Source organism: Anopheles stephensi, chromosome 2, assembly GCF_013141755.1.
Source record: "Anopheles stephensi strain Indian chromosome 2, UCI_ANSTEP_V1.0, whole genome shotgun sequence".
Classification (NCBI taxonomy): Eukaryota; Metazoa; Arthropoda; class Insecta; order Diptera; family Culicidae; genus Anopheles; species Anopheles stephensi.
This window is the reverse complement of record NC_050202.1, coordinates 62,245,800-62,264,974: the sequence shown is the minus strand read 5'-3', so window position 1 is coordinate 62,264,974 and position 19,175 is coordinate 62,245,800. Positions and strand designations below refer to the sequence as shown.

At 48.6% G+C, this 19,175-nt stretch overlaps 1 protein-coding gene across 11 annotated transcripts; it reads right to left on the bottom strand.

Annotated features, from left to right (window-relative positions):
* Positions 1-375: 375 nt before the first annotated feature.
* Positions 376-19,097, bottom strand: LOC118506645 (mucin-19). 11 transcript variants are annotated; one of them, XM_036044044.1, is made up of 12 exons: positions 17,604-17,965; positions 16,520-17,412; positions 12,336-16,447; positions 8,913-9,046; positions 8,215-8,828; positions 5,377-5,894; positions 4,832-5,299; positions 4,559-4,750; positions 3,966-4,467; positions 3,633-3,897; positions 3,347-3,541; positions 376-3,058 (listed from the first exon to the last, which is right to left on the bottom strand). In XM_036044044.1, the coding sequence occupies exons 2-12, from the start codon at positions 16,733-16,735 to the stop codon at positions 2,682-2,684; spliced, it is 7,593 nt and encodes a 2,530-aa protein (XP_035899937.1). In that variant the 5' UTR covers positions 16,736-17,412; positions 17,604-17,965; the 3' UTR covers positions 376-2,681. The 11 variants fall into 11 exon arrangements, with proteins under 11 accessions (XP_035899937.1, XP_035899927.1, XP_035899931.1 ...); XM_036044034.1 differs by lacking the exon at positions 17,604-17,965 and adding an exon at positions 18,680-19,097 and having other exon boundaries at positions 12,336-17,412; XM_036044038.1 differs by lacking the exon at positions 17,604-17,965 and adding an exon at positions 18,755-19,097 and having other exon boundaries at positions 12,336-17,412.
* Positions 19,098-19,175: the final 78 nt, after the last annotated feature.

The following is a 19,175-nucleotide window of genomic DNA, read 5'->3' as shown; positions in this document are numbered from 1 at the left end:
GAAAGATGTGTTTAAATTTACTCCTACATGAATGCAGGTATCCGTGGGCCAACAAGATGTTCTATTGAAGGCTTTTTATGGAAAAAAGAAACGGGCAACGGGCGCACAGTTGAAATTCTGTCACATCATTCTGTGTATAACCTACGGTCGATTTCTTCATCGTCTAAGTTCCTGCTCCAATTCTGCGTTGTTCGTTGATTTTTCTTTTAATTTCTCAAAAATAAATCAAATGCCAAGACAATTTTAAAATAACTTACCAAATGTTACAAAGATTTTATTTGGATCTCCCTCTGAGGTGGAAAAAATATTGCAATAAAACCTGGAATCAAGTAAATCATTACATTTGATTATATGAGCAAGTTTAAAAAACTGCAATAAATTTTTCTAATCAGTATTTATTATTACCATACATCCCCCATCCAATTAGGCACATTTTCATTCGATCGTCATCATGTCTGAGCGGTCCGGGTGTCCACACACACATACGTTTTCCAACCAACGACTAGCGAACGGATTTTTTTTTTTGTAAAAAATGTATTCGTCAATGTAATGCGCGAATGCAAATAAGTTACATGCTAACATTGCGTATCTTTCCATCCTCTCTGTGCATGATGCTTGTTTTAACCAATGTTACTCTTATGCGCGCCGTGCTAGTACTCGCCTATCTCTGTCTTCTGTAATAGTGCAACACAACAGTTTTGGGCACTCCTTCCCTACACTACTAACCAAACCCCTGTTCCTGTAGTAGCAGCAGCAGCAGCACTCTTAACAAGTGAATATAGCCGATGAAATAATGAGCACAGTTAATCCTACGTTAAGAAACTCTAGCTGATAAATTATTCTTTCCCCCGGTATGTCTCTCTCGGTATTCCTGTTGCCTTGTACAGGCCTGAGTTTTTCATTCCCGTTTCGCATGCAGTATATGTATATCGATCATCGAAACACCCACAGAAAATATGCTTATTTCAATATTTCTGTGAATATATGTGTGTATCTTTTGACTGTGTTTTTTTGCTGTTGTTCCATTTTATATTTACATTCCCTACCTCTTTCCGCGATTGCTTTTTTCTTATTAACACGTGTTCCCTATCCATATCCCTACTATTCATTACTATTGGCTCAAAGTGCGTGTGTGTGTGTTTGCTGCCCTCCTAATGGTTTACACGAGACGATTTATTACACATAGCCGGATTAGTCAGTCCTTGCTACAAGAGACGGGGAAGTGTCGGTCCAATCGGAGCTTTGATCCCACCCCTGTGTGGTACGCTTTAACAGACCCTTGCGTCTGCCATATATCTACACATCATGGTAGAGTGTATCTGCCACAACAATACCTCTAAATATACAAAACAATATACAATTGAATCATTGGAAAATATTTACCCATAGAGCTCAGAGCACAAGTGTTTGTTTGACATTGGGAGCGGTGAGATTCCCAAAAACAAGCTTGCAAATAAATGCCAGCAGCAGCAGCAGCAACAGCTCAACACACATCGTTGCTTGCGGATGCCCCATGCACGTGATAGGAATTAGGTTCGGTTCTGCATGATTTAAAAGTTGCCGCAAACAAGCTACAGCTTGTTGCGCACGTATATAGATATATTGCTAGTTTTAAAACGCCCATTTTAGCAAGACAAGCTAGACCAATGATTGCAAGTGCTGAGTGCCCTACTAGAAACTAACACAACATATTAAACCTTTACGCACAATTAAACTAAACTTACCAGCAAGAGAGATTAGAAAGAATTACTGTAGCAGCAGCATGTCCTATCCGGGAAACGGGACTGCTCGTTTTTCGAAAAGCCCCACTTTAACTAAAATAAAACTAACCTAAATATAAACTAACACTAATGTCGCCGCACACGTACTCTCTGCTACAGAGCAACAGAAAAAGGGGGGTAATTCTAACGGGAATAGCTTATGTAAAATGAACCGTGTCTAGCAAAAACAACTGCAAATCGAATAATGCTCATGTACGAAACGTGTATACTCTCTCTAGCCTTGCTCAATTTTTACATAAAATATTTATAATAACGATAATAATACTAAGCACTACCACTAACCAAAGCTTGAACTTAAAAGCCACTGCTGTGTGTGTGTTTTTTTTACAATATTTACTCTGATAAATGAAACGAATTAGGCTTCCTCTCTCTAACGATGCTCTTTTTGCTGCTTTGCTTTTGGCCCTCTCTGTATCTAACGAAACGGACGATTTATGTGAGAGCAACAACAAAAAATGCTTATGCAGATGGTACTAGTTTGTAGGTAAAACCATGAAGTAATCTTGTTTTCTGTTGCAGGCATACTCCGTCCTTACCCTTTCCCCACGGAGATTCTGAGCAGCTTTTCATCGTGATGGGAGGGACTGTGCCTTACAGCATTATGACGTCGAAAATATGTTTTAAAAATGCTGTCACACACGCACAATTTAAAATGAACGGAAACAAATAAAGCATTAGACCGCTCCTGAGGGTTGAGGGTGAGTTCTTGATGTCTTCTGCTTTGTATGGCCAGATTTGACCCTAACGAAAGATTGAGGGAGCTAGCAACAAACAAAACGTCGGCGTCACGGTCTTAAAATCATCATCATCCACCCTGTCTCCACCCTACGAATTGAATCCCTTTTTGACTCTGCATTTTGTGCTGCTAACCCCACTTGCTACCTACTCACCGTCGATGAACTACGATGACTGTGGTTTCATAGAAATCACACCCCCGCCGGGGACACTAGCCGTAGTACCACCCCCTACTATGCTGCTGCTCATCGCTCCCAGCACCTTCCTGGGCTCGGCGTTGTTGTTGTTGTTAAGTATTGCTGTGCTTTCGGCAGATGGTTGCTGTTGTTGGGATTGTTTACGCTGACGCACGCACGGCACACAGAGCGTCCTGAGGTGTTCGCGTATGCTCGTCAGCTCGTTCAGCCCGTACTCGTGCGTCCATTCGGCTACCATGGCCAGCTGTTGCCGCTGTTGAGCGGAAAGGTGTGGGTTCGGTTGACCTTCCGGCGTTTGGGCACCGCACATGCCACACACGGTGCAGATGCTGCAGTGCCATCGTCCTGTGGAAATGGGGAAAAAAACAAGGGTGAGCACTTCGGTGTAAGGATTGGATTCAACATGTCATGATGTCTTCCATTTTTGGCTAACTAGACTTATAGTTACCGCATAGGGTTATAGGAACCGTGTCAGATGAGACTTGAACCGCGGTTTCGCCTTGTGAAGACCAGCGCCGGTGTCGCAAACACCACCGGGCTCTCACACAAAAGAAATACACCATTCAACCGAGTGCGTTCAGCTCCAGAGCTAAATCCAGAGCTGAAGAAACCGGCATGGAAAATAATGCTTACCTTCGGGTAGATTGCGCAGTCCTTTGCAGGCTAAATGGTAACCTCGATCGCACTGATCACAGTACACCATTCTGCTATCGATTGCCGACGGTTTCCGGTTGCACTTCATGCACAGTTTACACTCCGAGCACTGCCACTTGTACAGCTGCACGCGATTATACATCACGGACGACATGCCGATACAGGACGGGTGCGCTAAGGAAGATGGTTGAACACGTTTCAGGTGTTATTAAACATGTCTCGCAGGGAAAGGATTAAATGCCGTAACGTTAGCAAGCAACCATACCTTTCCTTCGGCAACGACAGCAACGTACGAAGCGTTCCGGTTTGTGGTATTTGTTCCTATTCTCCGGACCCATGCACACGGCACACATGAACGGGTTTACCGGTGGCCGTTTCACTGGTGTTTCGGTATCCTGCATGCGTTTTCCACCACCTGCCGACGGTTGGCCAGCAGTGGTAGTAGTAGTAGCAGTAGGGACCGGTGCGGTTGCTGACGCGAGACTGTTTTTCTTCTTCACAGCATGTGCTATCAGTGGGACGTCAGAATCCTACGGAAGGGAAAAACATTCCATCTTCAATATGACCTCTTGACTTTTGCAAACCGAAGCATACTTACATCCGAATCGGTTGGTTCTTTACACTCGACACTCGTCGCCGGTGCAACCACTAAACCTGTACTCAAGGTTCTACTGGACCGTGTCACAGGAGCAGCAGCGACAGCAACAGGAACAACGGCAGGCGTCGGAGCAACTGGAGCAGCAGTTTCTTCTGTACTCTTTTCACATTCGCCAACCGCACTGAGACGACATGCTTCTCCTGCTTTTCGTTGTTGCCTTTTGCGTTCGTTTTTAACTCTTGTCTCATTGTCGCCACACTCACTATCACTGGAGTCACTGCTGGATGAGCCATCGTCATCGGTGCTGCTGCCACTGCTACCACTGCTGGTGTCACTATCGTCCGAGCTGCTGTCGTCGCTATCACTGCTGCTATTACTGCTGCTATCGCTATCCTCGAGCAGCCGTGCCTCTTCGGCAGCTACCAACCGGCGATAGCGCTCGGAGGAAACAATTTCCTGCAGCTCGAACGGATCCAGCAGAATAGTGTTGATCGGGTAGCAGCTGCAGGCATGACAAAAGCAAAAGAAGGAAAAGTATTATTACTACACGTTAAAAAGATAAATTATCTCAAAACAATTGTGTCGACACATACGCCAATTCCTCCGGTGTGTAGGTGGTGTAAAACTCGCTGAACTGGCCGGGCACCAGTGCCACCGGATAGTTGGTGGATGGTGCCTTCGGTGCCGGTTGCTGATGTCCCTCGGGGCGCACTGGCTGTGGCCGTTTCGGTAGCTGCACCACGTACGTCTGTAGATCCATGCATGCTCGCCTCGATTCTCGTCGTCTGTCGATTTAAACCAGAAAAAAAGCCCCAAAACCCTCCAATCAAAACAATGCTCCCAAACAAAACACCATGAAAACTCACTCTTTGTTAAAGCTACAGTTCCAGCTAGCTGCCGATTCGATGGCCTTTTCCTTCTGCAGCTGGGCACGATCGATCGGGGCGGCAGCGACCACCGCACCAATCGCTTCCTGCTGCTGGCGCTGCCGATTGCTCAGCTCACGGAAATGCTTTTCCCGCGTGTAGCGCGTGTACTCTTCATACTTTTCCGGATAATCGGTGCACATGATGTCCAGTATTTCCGACGCGTACACGGCCGTCAGCCCAAGGTCGCACATCTTCTCGGAGGCGAGCCCCTGCTCTAGAATGAAGTTACGCTCCTCCATATCGACCGGGCGACGCATCAGATCGGGATACTTGCGCTTAAAGCTCTTCACGCCCAGGTACTCCGCAATCTGTTCCTGGATCATGAACGTATCGGCACCGCGTGTGCCCGGGCTTGGCGGAGGCCATTCGTACTCTGCCAGCAGATCCACCGTAAACTGGGCTCGGCTGCGGATGGTAGAGAGAAAGAGAGAAAAACAAATCGGTTAACAAGGTGAATGAAACAAAAAAACAACAACACTTACTGCGAATCGAGCACTTCCATTTTGCCCTTATTTGGCCGTCGACTGCTACTGCTGCTGCTGTTACTGGCTGACGTTGCACCGGCCAAAATGGATTCTTTCTGTGCATCGGCCGACACCACGTTCGCCGTTCCGGCAGCAACCGCCGCCGCCTTGTCTTCCGAGGCGGTCGCATTCGCGGCCGACGATTGGTTGATAGCATCCTGCGTAACGCTGGCACTACTCAGGTACGAACTTTGGGATTCCTCGTTCTGCTGCAGATATCCGTCGCCGGAGCTGAGCAAACGCATCGGTGTGGTGAAGTTGAAATCTCCGCTCATGCGTGTGTCCTCTTCGAACACCTGAAGCCCACCACCACCACCGCCGGGACCGGTACCGTCCGCTGCGAGCGTTCTGCTGCTGGCTGTTGCACTGCTAGTGGACGGTGTGGCGACTTCCGCGCTGGATGGTGGTGTGTTGGATTTGATCTCATTTCTCGGCGTTTTCAGTGCGCGCACGTGCAGCTTTGGTCGGTTGGAATCCTACGAGGAAAGTGTAAAGCAAACATCATTAAAAATCTATTTAACTTCTTTTTTATAGGTTGTTCAGGATTATCGCTAGTCGGGATGATGCTATTTATGCTAGTTGATACGTTAGAAAAGGAGGCACTGATAATTTTCAAATGATCTTCGAACAGCTGAAGCAAAGCCCCCGTGTGCTGTGGTGTGTATGTGTAGTAACAGCAACACATCCGGTCCGTAGGCGACGAAGCCGCTTCGCAGTAGCGGATGTTGCAGAGCGATATCGGGCCATGGTTGTTACCCGATTTTGCGACAGATAAGATGGACAACCATGACACACGGAAGACCATTGGCTAACGTTCCAATTTCCAAACACACTATCTCTTATGATTTCCGGGGAGAATACTCTTAGGGAAAGATTAATGATAAAATCGGGTAGGTGGTCAATAAACCAAAGTCTTCCTACAAATGCGACGAAACAAATTGCAAAGGAACGCTGGATGCTACCCGGTAAAGCAATTTTAAATATTTTTTAAAATAAAATGCGGCACAAAACAGTAGAATACTCCCTTATGTTGCTACAGCACACACACACACACTCACCCTGGAGGAAATGTTTACGTGTGATGGTAGTTGTTCACTGCTACCACCACTATCTTGCTCTTTCCCTCATTACTATGCTGCTTATGCAAACGTTGCGCGTGTGGAATCAGCGGCAAAATATGGCGTTAAAGTTACTTCAAATGCAACCCCATTACTGGCTCCCCCCCCCCCCCCCCCACCTGCAGCAGCCCTACAATGCAATCCCGTTCATTACTTGACACACTAACGCATACGAATGGCATGTTCCGTGACGCTCACACACACCCACCGCTTGGACATGCACGGTGTGGTTTGCGGATGGGAAAGCGGCTAATGTGAATCGGAATACACTATGTGTTGCATTTCGGCGTGCACCGGCTGCGTAATGCACATATGGGGGGTGGCGTTCAACCACAAATCAGTGCCGGCCACCTTTGAGGTTGTTTAAAAGTACCCAGATACGTAAAACAACCAATGCTATCCAGCTAAGGAACTAGTACAAACAATAGTCACAATCAGCACCTGTGAATGCCTCTCGACATGCAATTTTTATGACTTGTCTGGGGTGTTTGTGATTGTTGCACAAATAGAAAAGGCCTTTTTCACACACACACAGGCACTAACGGATGGAGAGGGAACCCGTAATTTGATCGATTTCGAATGCCGTGCACCTTTTCGCTGTACAATGGGGAGCTTTACCTTGGGTACGCACGCACCTGACAACAGCCGGACTTGGGAGGAGTGTATCGACAAAAATCTCTCACAGAAAACTTGCTAAGAAAGCGCAAACCATTCTGCATGACACAAAAGGCTTGCTATCGATCGCACGCAAAGGGTACGATATCAATCATTCGGTCGTCGGGTTGGGTCAACCTATTTCGGAACTATGTATTTCGAGGAAAAAATAAACATGCTTCCGATGAGAACGCCATAACCGCGCCTTAGATATCATAAATACATGCACCGCAAAGATCAGACAGGGCCCCGCAGAGTATCTATTTCAGGCTGGAACGTCCCTTCGGCACATAATGCGCACACCCGGCGTGCGCTCGTTCTCTCTCTCTCTCTCTATCTCTATCTAGGTTATTGCACCCCGTAGAACCAACACTGACGCATCAAAAGAAAATATGACCTCCCCCCCCCCCTCCCACAGCCGTGAAGTTTCCCTTTCCCTGTGTGATGCTATTTCTGGTGTTAGCAACTTCAAACGCCACAGCATTCGGACCGTTTACTGTTGTCTAATGTCTTACTAAACAAGATGCTTTTCCTCGACGCCAGATAGAAAATACAGCATACGTGTTTTCCATCGTGTAAGGGGCTACCTGATTAGAAAATCAAAACAGATACAGCGAGCGACGGTTGCAAGCGGTCAATGGAGGCCGCGTGTACGACGACGACGACGTCATTGCTGCTGCTGTGCCGAAAAACCGAGCATTTTCCGAGGACATAATCGCGCCACTAGAGAGACATCGCGTGTGTCGGGCCAAATCGACGGAATCCCCCGATCGAGATGTCGGCATTTTAGTTTCTCCTTTGTAGGAGGACGGAGATTCGCCCCTGGTGCTCTACGGGCACGATGCGGTTACGACGTTCGTTTTGCTTTCGTGTCTAGCTACCAGGCAATCATAAATTCCCGAAGGAAACCAACCAGAGCGCACACCCAAAATCTAGATCTCCCACTGGTAACACACACAAAAAAAGAAGCCGCTCGTGCTCGAATTAATCTTAACGAACGGTTTCATCAAACCCCATGACTTACCAGTCCGCCCGCCATCGGTGTCATGAAGATGGCATTTTTGAGGTCAGAAGCATCTCCTAGTGCGGCGCCCGCAGGACTCGATTCTGCGGTGGTCATCAACATTGGCGATTCCATCTCTAGCCCCTTTCGACCCCGGGCAGCTTTGGTGCTGCCGCGTGTTCCTCCCTTCCGTCTGGTGCTTCCCGCTGGCGTTCCGCTAGCCCTGGCGCCTCGTCCTCGGCCTCTCACTTTCGCCGTCATGTCCGGTGCGTTCGCAGAGTGTTGTGGTGCCATTTGTTGCAGAAGCTGTTGCTGTTCCTCTTGCTGTTGCTGTAACGTATCGAGCAATTGTTTCGTTGCTGCTTGCTCAGCTGAAGTCAGATTCGCAAACCGCCCGATAACGTCGTGCGACGGTGTATCATCCGCTCCCGCAGATAACAGTGCGGCCATTGCTGCCCTTGCCGCACCCCGACCGCCCCGAGGTGTACGGGGCCCCCTAGAACCGGGACCTCGTCTTCCGCCGCGCGTACGAGCGCCTGCTCCACCGCGCGGTGTTTGCATGTGATTATAGAGTAGTTGAAAGCCTTGGGTAGCATCCGTCGAGCCGGCTGCTGGATCGATGGTGTTTGTAGTGCCTAGTGGGAGGAATACAGGTGAAAATGAGGAAACTTATACCGGCTGCTCATGATCCTGCTGTAGCCGTTCTCGTGTGGTCTTACCGATAAACAGTGGATCAACATTGCCCACCGCGAGTGCGCTAGCAGTTTCAGCTAACAGGGTTCCGTCATACAAATTACCCGGTTCCATCAGGTTCGTCCTACCTCTGCCTCGACCACGTCCTCGAGCCCTCGTTCTGTGTGGATGAAAAACAGATAAAAAACATAAGAATGTAATACCGGCCTTTAAAATAAGCGTCCTGTGTGCCAAAGGAGGAGATAGTAGCAACGCGACCCCCCCGTGTCGCAATTTATTTGTGCCAATTGAACAAAAAAAGCCCCATGAAAAGAGGTACGGCACAGCATAGCGCAACATACACTGCTCATTCCTTACCACCCCAGCATCCCTTCCATTCCCTCCCCCGTACCGTTTGTTCCCGGTAACTTCCCATACTCTTCCCGCGCGCGGCGCTACAGGTGGATTGTGGCAAAGAAAGGGCGCGGGCGGGTCGCGAGTGGGCCGAAGTTTGCACGGAAAGCGGGATTTGAGGCGCCGCTGCAGCAACACAGAAAAACATGATCCCACTACACCGACAGACGCCCAACCGTGCCAAGGACATCCTACCGATGGGAGCACGCTCAAGCGTCTAGTCAGCTGAAGCGTCGGAAACGACTGGGCCGCGCGCGTATGCTTACTCTCTCTCGTTCTCTCTATTTTTCTCTCATTTTTTTTTGCATTTGGAAAAAAAAAACTACGTTGCCAGAGTTCAGCGACGGAGCAGGCTTTGGTCGGGCGATGGGCTTGTCAATGCAGCAGACCGGCATGACAGCATACAGCGGCCGAAACGCAAAGCTCGACCAACATGAAGTTAACTTTGGGGGAGAATTGGGATGGTCTAGAAATGAAAAGTTGAAAAGTTATTTTAAAACCAGACTAGGGTAACTGCTCCAGTTACCTCAGGCAGTGTACCTATAGGCAGTGTACCTATATTCGGCAGGTCGGCAAAAATAGCAAAATTATGGGAAAAATCACAAAAGAAATGATCTTTCAACTTTTATACTTTTAAAGGAATACATCATTGTTTTTTCTTCAAATACGAAGTTTTGACGCAATTTACCGAAATATCGAAATATTTGTGCCGAGCTCAAAACATTTCATCAGATTGGCTTGGCGATTTTCGAGAGACGTCAAAATTTGGCAGTTTGATATCCAAAAATGGGCAACATAAAATTAATTATTTAACTACTTTCTATCAAGAATTTTAGAAAAGTAAAAGTAGAAAATTGTTTAAAATATTTTTCTTTAACTAATGACACCTTTTCGAGTGTTTCAAATCGTCTATTCGTGATGCCCAAAATAGGTGCAAAACCAATGTTTGCATTTTTGCTAATATTTCTACAAAACTGGGTTTTAATCAATAAATCATGAATGCTGAAAGATTCTTTGATAGTTTTACAACTAAAAGTAATACCACCATCAATCAAAATTATTAAGTTTAATAATTTATTTATTTATTTTTTTATTTATTTATTATTACGGACTGATGCCGTATTGTATTAAGTTTAATAATTGTTTTTGAATTTTTTTCTGATCAGCTGCACTAACGTGCCGAAAGCTGGTACAGTTACCCTACATGATGCGAGATGCCAAAAAGATTTCGGTTTGGGTTTCGGGAATTGGAGAAAATGCGTTTAAAAAGGAACAAGTGAAAAGAGGAGCAAAAAAATTTGGAAATATGTCCAAAAGAACTTCCCCAAGGGGGGAAAATAGACCAGGGATAACGCTTGTTGCACTCGATATTGGAAAATCAATTTTTAATCAGCTGTTTAAGTAATTTAAAGAAAATGTTAAAAAAAATACGAAAAGAGAATCATAACTTTAAAGCCCTAGGTTTAAGAAATTGACCTTACAGTCAAGGCAATTATTAGTTTCAAGGTGTAAGGATTTCCGTGTAACGTACTGTACGTAAGATATTTATTGCTGTTTGATGCTTTTATAAAGGCCTTAAGCACAAGAAAGCTTTACACAAGGCTTAATCCTTATCGTTTATACAGATTCGCACATATTCTATATAAAGGCTTCATCTAACGGAGCGTATTCCTTAGGTCGGGAAGGATTCGATGAAGTACTGCAAATTGCAATCGGCGATCCGGCGTTCAAAAAGGGCACAAAAATCTTTACAAAACCCACCTCGCCAACGAAAGAGCGAACTAGAATAGGGACGATTGCAGCAGCAGAAATGCTCTCCCCCCACCCCACAACCGTAGAGCCGCCGGAAGGAGAGCGTGTGACTGCAGAACAAGAACGCAGAGAGAAGTGGCACCGGCCCGAGAGCACACTATCGAGCAGCGATGAGAGCGAGAAAGGGCGGCGTACACACAACTTCGAACGCATGCATGTGATACAGCAGCGCCCGGGACGCATACACCGGCTGGCTGACGGGCTAGCCAGCGCGCGGCCGGTGATGGTGGTGGTGTGGTGGCTGCCTAAACTCTGACGCGGCAAGGTGAAAATTTGTTATGAAAGGAAGCATCAAAACGGAATCGAAAAAAAACACCACCCCGGAGAGGAGATTCAAAATAGGCGGGCGCGCGCGCATCACACCAGCAGCAGCAGCAGCAGCATTTCACAGACTAGACGCACATTGCAGAGTGTTTGGGGTAGCGCTGGGGTGGAGCGGCGGGTGGGGCGCAATAGGGAGAGAAGGATTGTCGAGATCGGTTGTTACTGGGGAGGTCAAGGAAGCGTCTGATGCGTGTTTTTGTACGGTGTGGTAGGAGTTGTTTGTTTGGCAGTCTGGCGGCGCTGATAGAAAGACGCGCGACATTATGTGCGCCGGTGAGTGTCAGCAGAGGTTCAGATTTAAAGGCACCGGACCAGGAGGAGTTCGAGGTGAAGGACGACGTCGCGATGCGTTTGCCGCGACTAATGGGGCTATCTGTATTAATCTTTAACTTATCTTTTGCAAAGCCGAGGCACGGTATTTCATGCAATTAAAATCAATCTTTTATCTACATAGGAACAAGAGGGAGGCTTTACAAAGTAATGGTAATCGTATTCTTGGGACTCTTATCCAGCAAGATCTATGGGATCTATATGAGCTTGTTAGCCTCAACCGCTGGAAGAAAGTAGTATCCAAAGATGTAAGGAACTTCTTGCACTTCAGAGATGTATTTGACTTTAACATCAAAAACATTAATCACATATCATGGACAATTTACATCTTCTTCTTCTTCCTTGGCACTACAACCTCGAGAGGACTCGGCCTGCCATTTCTGGCTTTCTGTGACTTAATTTTACCCGCAGTAAAGTTGTCAGCCTTACGTACGGAGAGGCGGTCTGGATCGGATTTGAACCCCGGTGTGAAGACCGGCCCCGCTGTCGTCTCTGCCACCGAACCGCCTCGATAATGTACTACCGGACCCAATTGTTGAGCTACCTAGACATGTCAAGCGTGTCCTTAACTTCAGAATGTATGGACTTACCTTGGCGTGCGTACGGGCGTTCTCGGTAACGGCATAATTCCTTCCATGAGCGTTTGCGATCCAAGCAGCCCCCTGTCGTCAGCTCGCAGCATTGGCGAACCACCATCCCCCCCACTTCCCATCGCCATTGCCATTGCTGCCAGCATAGTGCTATCACTTGAAACCGCTTCCAGGCCTCCGATACTTCCGTCCACCGAGTTGCTGTTGCCACCACCGTTCGTTTCCGCTGTCAAATCGACAGATTGCTTCTTAGGCCGGCCTCGAGCCCTCTTGGAAGGGGTCGCCCCAAACTCACCGTCCGTACGCGCTTCATCCACGCCAGAATCCCGGTCCTGGTGTTTGTTAGCGAGCACCTCCTTCAACAGCTGTCCAGCGGCACGCCGCGTACTCATGCGCACTCCGGCTGCCGGCGTCCGGCCGCTCGCAACCGGTGTTGTCGATGCCGGCACCGTTACGGAACTGCTTACCGAGCTAGCCACACTGCCGATCGAACTATTGCTTGCGGTGCCATTTTTCTCCACCTCCCCAACAACACCGGACATGGGTGCGTTGCTGTAGAAGTTCCCGCTTCCCGCAATCGACGAGGACGAAGGAACCGTTGGTTTCGATCCTGCGCGTAACAGACTCTCAAGCGTTAGCCGTTCGCGTAGGTTTGAAGCCGGCGCGGCGGGTTCGTCAACGATCATGCAGTCGGAACTAGATCCTTCCTCACGATCGTCCTGCAACAGTCCGTATAACTGGGATACTGCTGCGCTCGCGTCCAATTGCTGCTGCTTAGCGAGCGCTGATACCGCACTGCGACCGTTCCCTCTCCGGGGCTGGCGAGCACCAGCACCGCGCGGTGTCCCTCGTGTACGTCTCTGTTTGACCGGCACGGATGATGTGCCACCATCAGCAAGGGACGGGAACGACGTTCGATTTACCGCTCCCTCGTTGTTGGCCAGCGTCGGCGGTTCTGTGGCCGAAGAAGGTAAACGCGACACGGATGCGGCCGTTTGATCTTTCTCTTTCGCGACCGTTTCGTTCTCCGATTTGCTATCATCGTCTATCACAATTACGTCGCTGACTTTGTTCGGCGTACCGGTCGGCAGTTGCAACTGGTACGGATGGTGCTGAGTCTGAAGCATCGTTTGCCGCATCAACCCTTGGTGTTGATCCAGCACGCCCTGCATGTGTTGCGATAGCTGCTGTGACTGTGAGTGATCGAGCTTGCTTCGTTTCATCTCGTGCGATCCCACCAGCTCGCCCTGATCACCTCCGCCACCGGACGACGGCGACGCTGGGTCTGATCCGGCCGATGAAGAGGTGGCCGATGCTGATACCGACGTCGACGAAGCGCAGGATACCGACGACGAGCCGGATGAGGACGAAGGGATGGCTGAGGTACACAAAGCGTTCGAGGCTGGTCGTTTCAGTTCGTTCGCGAGGATAGAACCACCAGACACTGGAGGAACAGCACCCAGAAACTGTCCACCATCGGCACCCGTAGTAGCGCTGTCCAGCTGCTCGCCGCTTGTGGTCGTTGTCGAGGAGGACCCCTTGTTGATTTTCAGTATAATTCTTGGTGAATCCGACGCATCCGGTAAACCACTTCCGGTCGTGCTGTTCGTCGGTGAGTGATGACTGGCATTGTTTGTAACGACGGAGGACAAACCCGTACTCAGCATTAAATGTCGATCTAGAGCATTCCCAGTGGCAACTGCGTCTTCTTGGGGTTTCGGTATGGGCTTTAACGTAACCTTGGGCGTGGACAGGATCTCCGTTTCCTGGCTTCCGGGGTTGGCTAATGTTTTAATAGTCACTTTCGGTATAACGATCGGTTTACGCGTTTCTTCACATGAAGTCGGTGTTGAATCACCATCGTCCGACGTGTTAACCAACGTGTGTGCTTGGGCGTTCTTATTCTCCAAGCTGCCCAGTTCCGCCTCCCTGCGATCACAGTCTGCGCTCGGTGCCGCAGCAGCAGGTGGAGGGAGAATCGGTTTGATGTTAAGCCTGGTGACGACCGTACCCGTTGCCAATGAAGCCGAAACTCCTCCCGTCGACATGGAACTTGCGGATTCCATCCCCACTAGATCCCTGCTTTCGTGCAGCTGCGGCTGCTGTCCAGCCGATGAAGGTACTTTGATTGTCATTCTCAATGCTGACGGTGGCGAAGTTGTTGCCAGCGCGGCAGCAGAAGAAGAAGAAGCGGGCGCAGATGAAATCGAGGACGATGAAATTGGCGATGATTCGAGGGAATTAATACTGATCTCGCTGGAGCTGCTGCTGTCCTCCGCAGATTGTTTTGTCGGTGGCAGAATCGGTTTTATCGTGAGCTTCGGCACGGTGGGCGTCAACAAATTCGACGATGGGTTGTTTGCATCGGAAACACAATCCTGGCCACCCGGCGCCACTGCATCCTTCGGGGGCATCGGCTTGATCGTAAGCTTTGGAATCGAACTGGAGCTTATGTTAGAATGTTGATCACTCGGAGAAGCCGGTTGTTGGTGCTGAAGCTGCTGTTGCAACAATGGATGAGAAAGACTCGCCCCACTGCCACCCATCACTTGCTGGTGTTGCTGCAAATGTTCACCAGAACTGCTGCTACACGCGGCCATCGAAGGCAACAGTTTGGGAGAGAAGCTATTGCTCGTTGAAGACACCATCGAAACGTCGCTCGTTTCCGCGACCGTTCCCAGACCAGTTGTTTTGATCGTTAGCTTCGGCAGCTTTGGTGGTTCCGGCAGCGGTTTTATAGTAAGCTTCACGCCCTCCGAACTGGTTAGCACAGGAGACGAACCCGTCGACGAGGTGCTACAGCCACCACTCGAAGACGATGAATTGTTTACGCCTGCAGACAGCGCTGCTCCGTCCTGTTGTATTGCTTTTATGTGCAGCTTCGGTATGGGACCGCCGCCCTCGGCAACATCTGGAACATCTTTCACGCGCAAACTGTTGTGATGATGGTGATGGTGCAGATGCACCGGATGGTGGTTATCCATTTTTATAGTTAACTTAGGAACCAGCGGCGTTGGCGAACCCGGCGTCCTACTGCTCTCTCCCCGGCCTCCTACCCCGCCGCCGCCGCCGCCATCCATCAGCAGCATGGCCGATGGTATCCCACCATCGTTCGGGTAAACCTGCGATTCCGACTGGCTCTGGGCGTAGTGATGTTGCTGCTGTTGCTGCTGATGATTGTGGTTGTTAACGCCACGAATAGTAAGCTTAGGCACAATGTGAGGTTCAACCGCTCCGTCCCGACCGTGGCTGGCGGGATCCAACGAGGAAACGGAACCTTTGATGAGTAACTTAGGAATAATATGCATTTGCTGCTCCACCGACAACGCTACCGTGCCACCTGCCGCCGACGAACCCGTTTCGCAGACGGACGCCGTGTCATTGGCCGGGTTGATGATCGGCTTAATGGTAAGCTTTGGAATGCTGCTATACGATGGTAAGGTCGAACCGACGCAATTATTAGTGTGATGCTCAGCATTGTTTTGCGAAGCAGAAGAAGGCGCTGACGATCCCGCTGAACCCCCCACCACCATCAACGAGCTTTCTACCGTTTGCGGGGGTTTCGGGGGCTTGATTGTTATCTTCGGCGAACCGGGCACATCGCGGATCGTGGGTGACAGCTGCTGAAAACTGTCCGGCGTAGAGCTCGCACCCGGGGTAAGTTTTATGACCGTTCGAAGCGGTTCCCGATCGCGCGCTAGGTTGATTTTTAACGGTTCCACTTTCCGCTCGCTGGACGGCAACACGACTACGCAATCGTTATCGTCCTCGCCCGATTCGACCTCACCGAGTGGTCCTCCTGCCGTCGGTATTGACCGGTGGTGAGATTCCTGAGGATCGCGCATTGCGCTACAGTTGCTGCTACCGGGTCGGCCGTGATTGAAAATTTGCTCAATACTTCCGGTATTCGACTGTTCCGGCACGGTCGTTGTAGTGTACAACAGCAGCTCGTCTGGTTCGGGAACGCCGTTACCACCATCCGTTAATGCGTTCGAATTGGAATTTTCCACATTTTTCTCCGATATACGGCTTGATGCAGCGTTCAGGACTGCTTGCAGGGTTGTTGTTCCTGGAAGCGTTGCGTTTGCTCGGTTCTGATTAATATTCGCGTGCTGTTGAAAAGAACCATCCATTACAACAGAATTAGCATCAAGCGCAACATTTGTCCCATCGTATGATCGTACCAGCGTTGTCCGTTCACCGTTGGGGGCATTCGTTTGCTGTGTCAGTGGCTGCTGCTGGTGATGGTTGCTAAAGAAATGTACAGGTTGCTTCGCTAGTACAGCATCCTCGCCTACGATCGTCGCTACTTGTTGCTTTTCTTGTCCATCCGACACGCTTACACACGGAATAATCCTTCGTCCATCAATTTCTGTCAGATCACGTTCGCCACTGTTCATTTTCTTCCGCAAGCGACGAGCGTTAAATACTTCCGCCTGTGGTACTACGTCCCGGTGTGGTGCAACAGTTACTGGTTGTCGTCCTGAAGATGTTTGTTGCGGGCGCTCGATTATCGTGTAAGGTATAAATATGCCTCGGAATACACCTTTCCATTGCTTGTCTGTTGTAAATGCTAGCACAACCTCATGGACAAACTGTGCTAATTGTCTTTGCGACGGGCAGCATGTCGACGTACTTAAAACAAAACACGAATCACTTGCACACACTTACACAAAACAGAATTAATTAAAAGCTGTGCCAACATCCCCCTAGGCACCTAGGCACTTTCAGCTATTTTCCAGTAAATAAACGAGGATCTGCTGTAGTATCCTTCCGTAAACCCACAAAGTATCGCATCACCCCCAGCAGTTTTCACACTTTCTTGTTTTTTGTTTCGTTTTTCTTTTTCACTTTTCACTCAACATGCAACACCATCGCACACCACGGAACAATCCTTCACCGGGTAGGGAGTGATCTATCATTCCCTTTGTTAATTTTTTCGGCAAAATTGCACATCGAAGGTTACCACTTCTGCTGGCAGAGAAACACACAACCTCTTTGCCTCGCACACGGTTCAGCATCATCCGGCACGGATGTCTTTACACCCCCTGCGTATGTGTCTGTGGGGAGGTCATCACTGTAAATGGAAAAATGGAAAATTATTAGACATCTTTCTTGTGAATGGCCGATTTCGTTTCCCCCGAATACCCTCCGTTTCCGTCAACACATTACGCTTTGTCTATGTAACCCGCACACCGCCTGCTTCGATTTCTTTGACAAAAAAGAAGAAACAGTGATAGAAGAAAGAAAAAAAAAACACCGTTCCACCTGAAGCAGTACAACGCGCTATAGATACGCACAAACACACGCTCAGGCGTACACACACGTACACACTGCACAATTGATCAGCAAATAACGCACTCTAATATTATATTGATTAATGTGTCGCTGGCGCTGTTCCGTTCGCTTTTCGCTGCTGCTTGCTTTGCTCTGCAGCCTCCTCTACTAGCCTAGCGCCATCACGGTGCAGCCTGGCTGGAGTCGTTGAACATGAATCGGACGAAGACCGCAACCCCACAGCTGCTGTGCTTGTTGGCTGGGGTAAGCTGCTGGTGCTTGCTTGCGTATGTCGACGACCATTTTCTTTCTGCAGTTCAACTCTCAACACACCGACAAAAACCCAACCAACACTGTGTCAGTGCGTAGCAGCGCAACATGACGTTTGCTGCTACGTGGTTGAATACTTCACTTCTCAGCACATTCAGCGCCATCACCCCACGGCACACACATTGCAAAAGGGTTTGTGAGCGAAAATGGACCCCTTTTCTTGCCTTTTTCAACGGCAAAGCATAAAAATGCAACTAACGAACTGTTACGTATGTCTAAACTATGCACTACTGCTATAAAACACGCTATCGGACGCTGTAAAACACCAGTTATTAGAGAGTACGATGGATGAAACTTGGATCTTCTCCCTCGCTACTTTCCCAGCATGAGCACTTGCCAATGCAGGAGATTAGAATACCGCGCGAATACACAAACTGGACACACATCAATGGCAATCGATTTGAAGCTCTGATGACACAAAGAACTCAAAGAAAAGACGATCAGCACCGTATGTAAAGAAGGTCGTGAGGATGAATGAATTTCAAAGATGCCCTCGATAACTTCCCAAAGCACGCATACAGACACACGCTTGCACACTGACATTAGGGCGCGCTACTTTGCACGGTCACAACCACAACGGGACGACACGATGACCGCGGTCTGCTTTCAGAACGGAACAAAGCTACACAACGTACTGGAAAATAATGCACGCGCGAGATCGTACAATGTTTTCCTTCTTGGCTGTAACTTAAAAGTAACACCATGCACGATGCACCACTTTTTTGCTGGTCTTTTACCCCGTCTGCCAGTACGGTTGTTTGCGCGCTCAGTTCCAGAACCACACTTCTTCTTCTTGTTCTTGGTGTTTGTACCAATTGCGTACGGTTCATCCAACGGGTGGTTCGCAGCGTTCAACGTTTTAATGGGACTTTATCGATGAATCAGAAAACGCCAACCACAGCCTGTGGGGCATTGTGGAAGTGTTCCGAATTGCAATCAATTACGATAAAACTATTCCTGCTTCGTGAATGTGTTTATTTTCCGAAAGATCCTTCCGTGCTCGGAGGAAAATAATAATTGTGACGTTTACCCAATCTGAATCCGATGGATTTATAGCGCGTTGTTGGATACTTCGCTTTTTTATGGCTTTTCCTGTTTCAATGGTGATTTGGAAATGAATTTATAACGAATTGCTTCATTCAAAAGCCCAAAAACTAAAAAAAAAATCTTTAAAAATCCATCATACCTCATTTTTATAATTAAATTCTTTGCACAACTGAAAATTGTATTCTT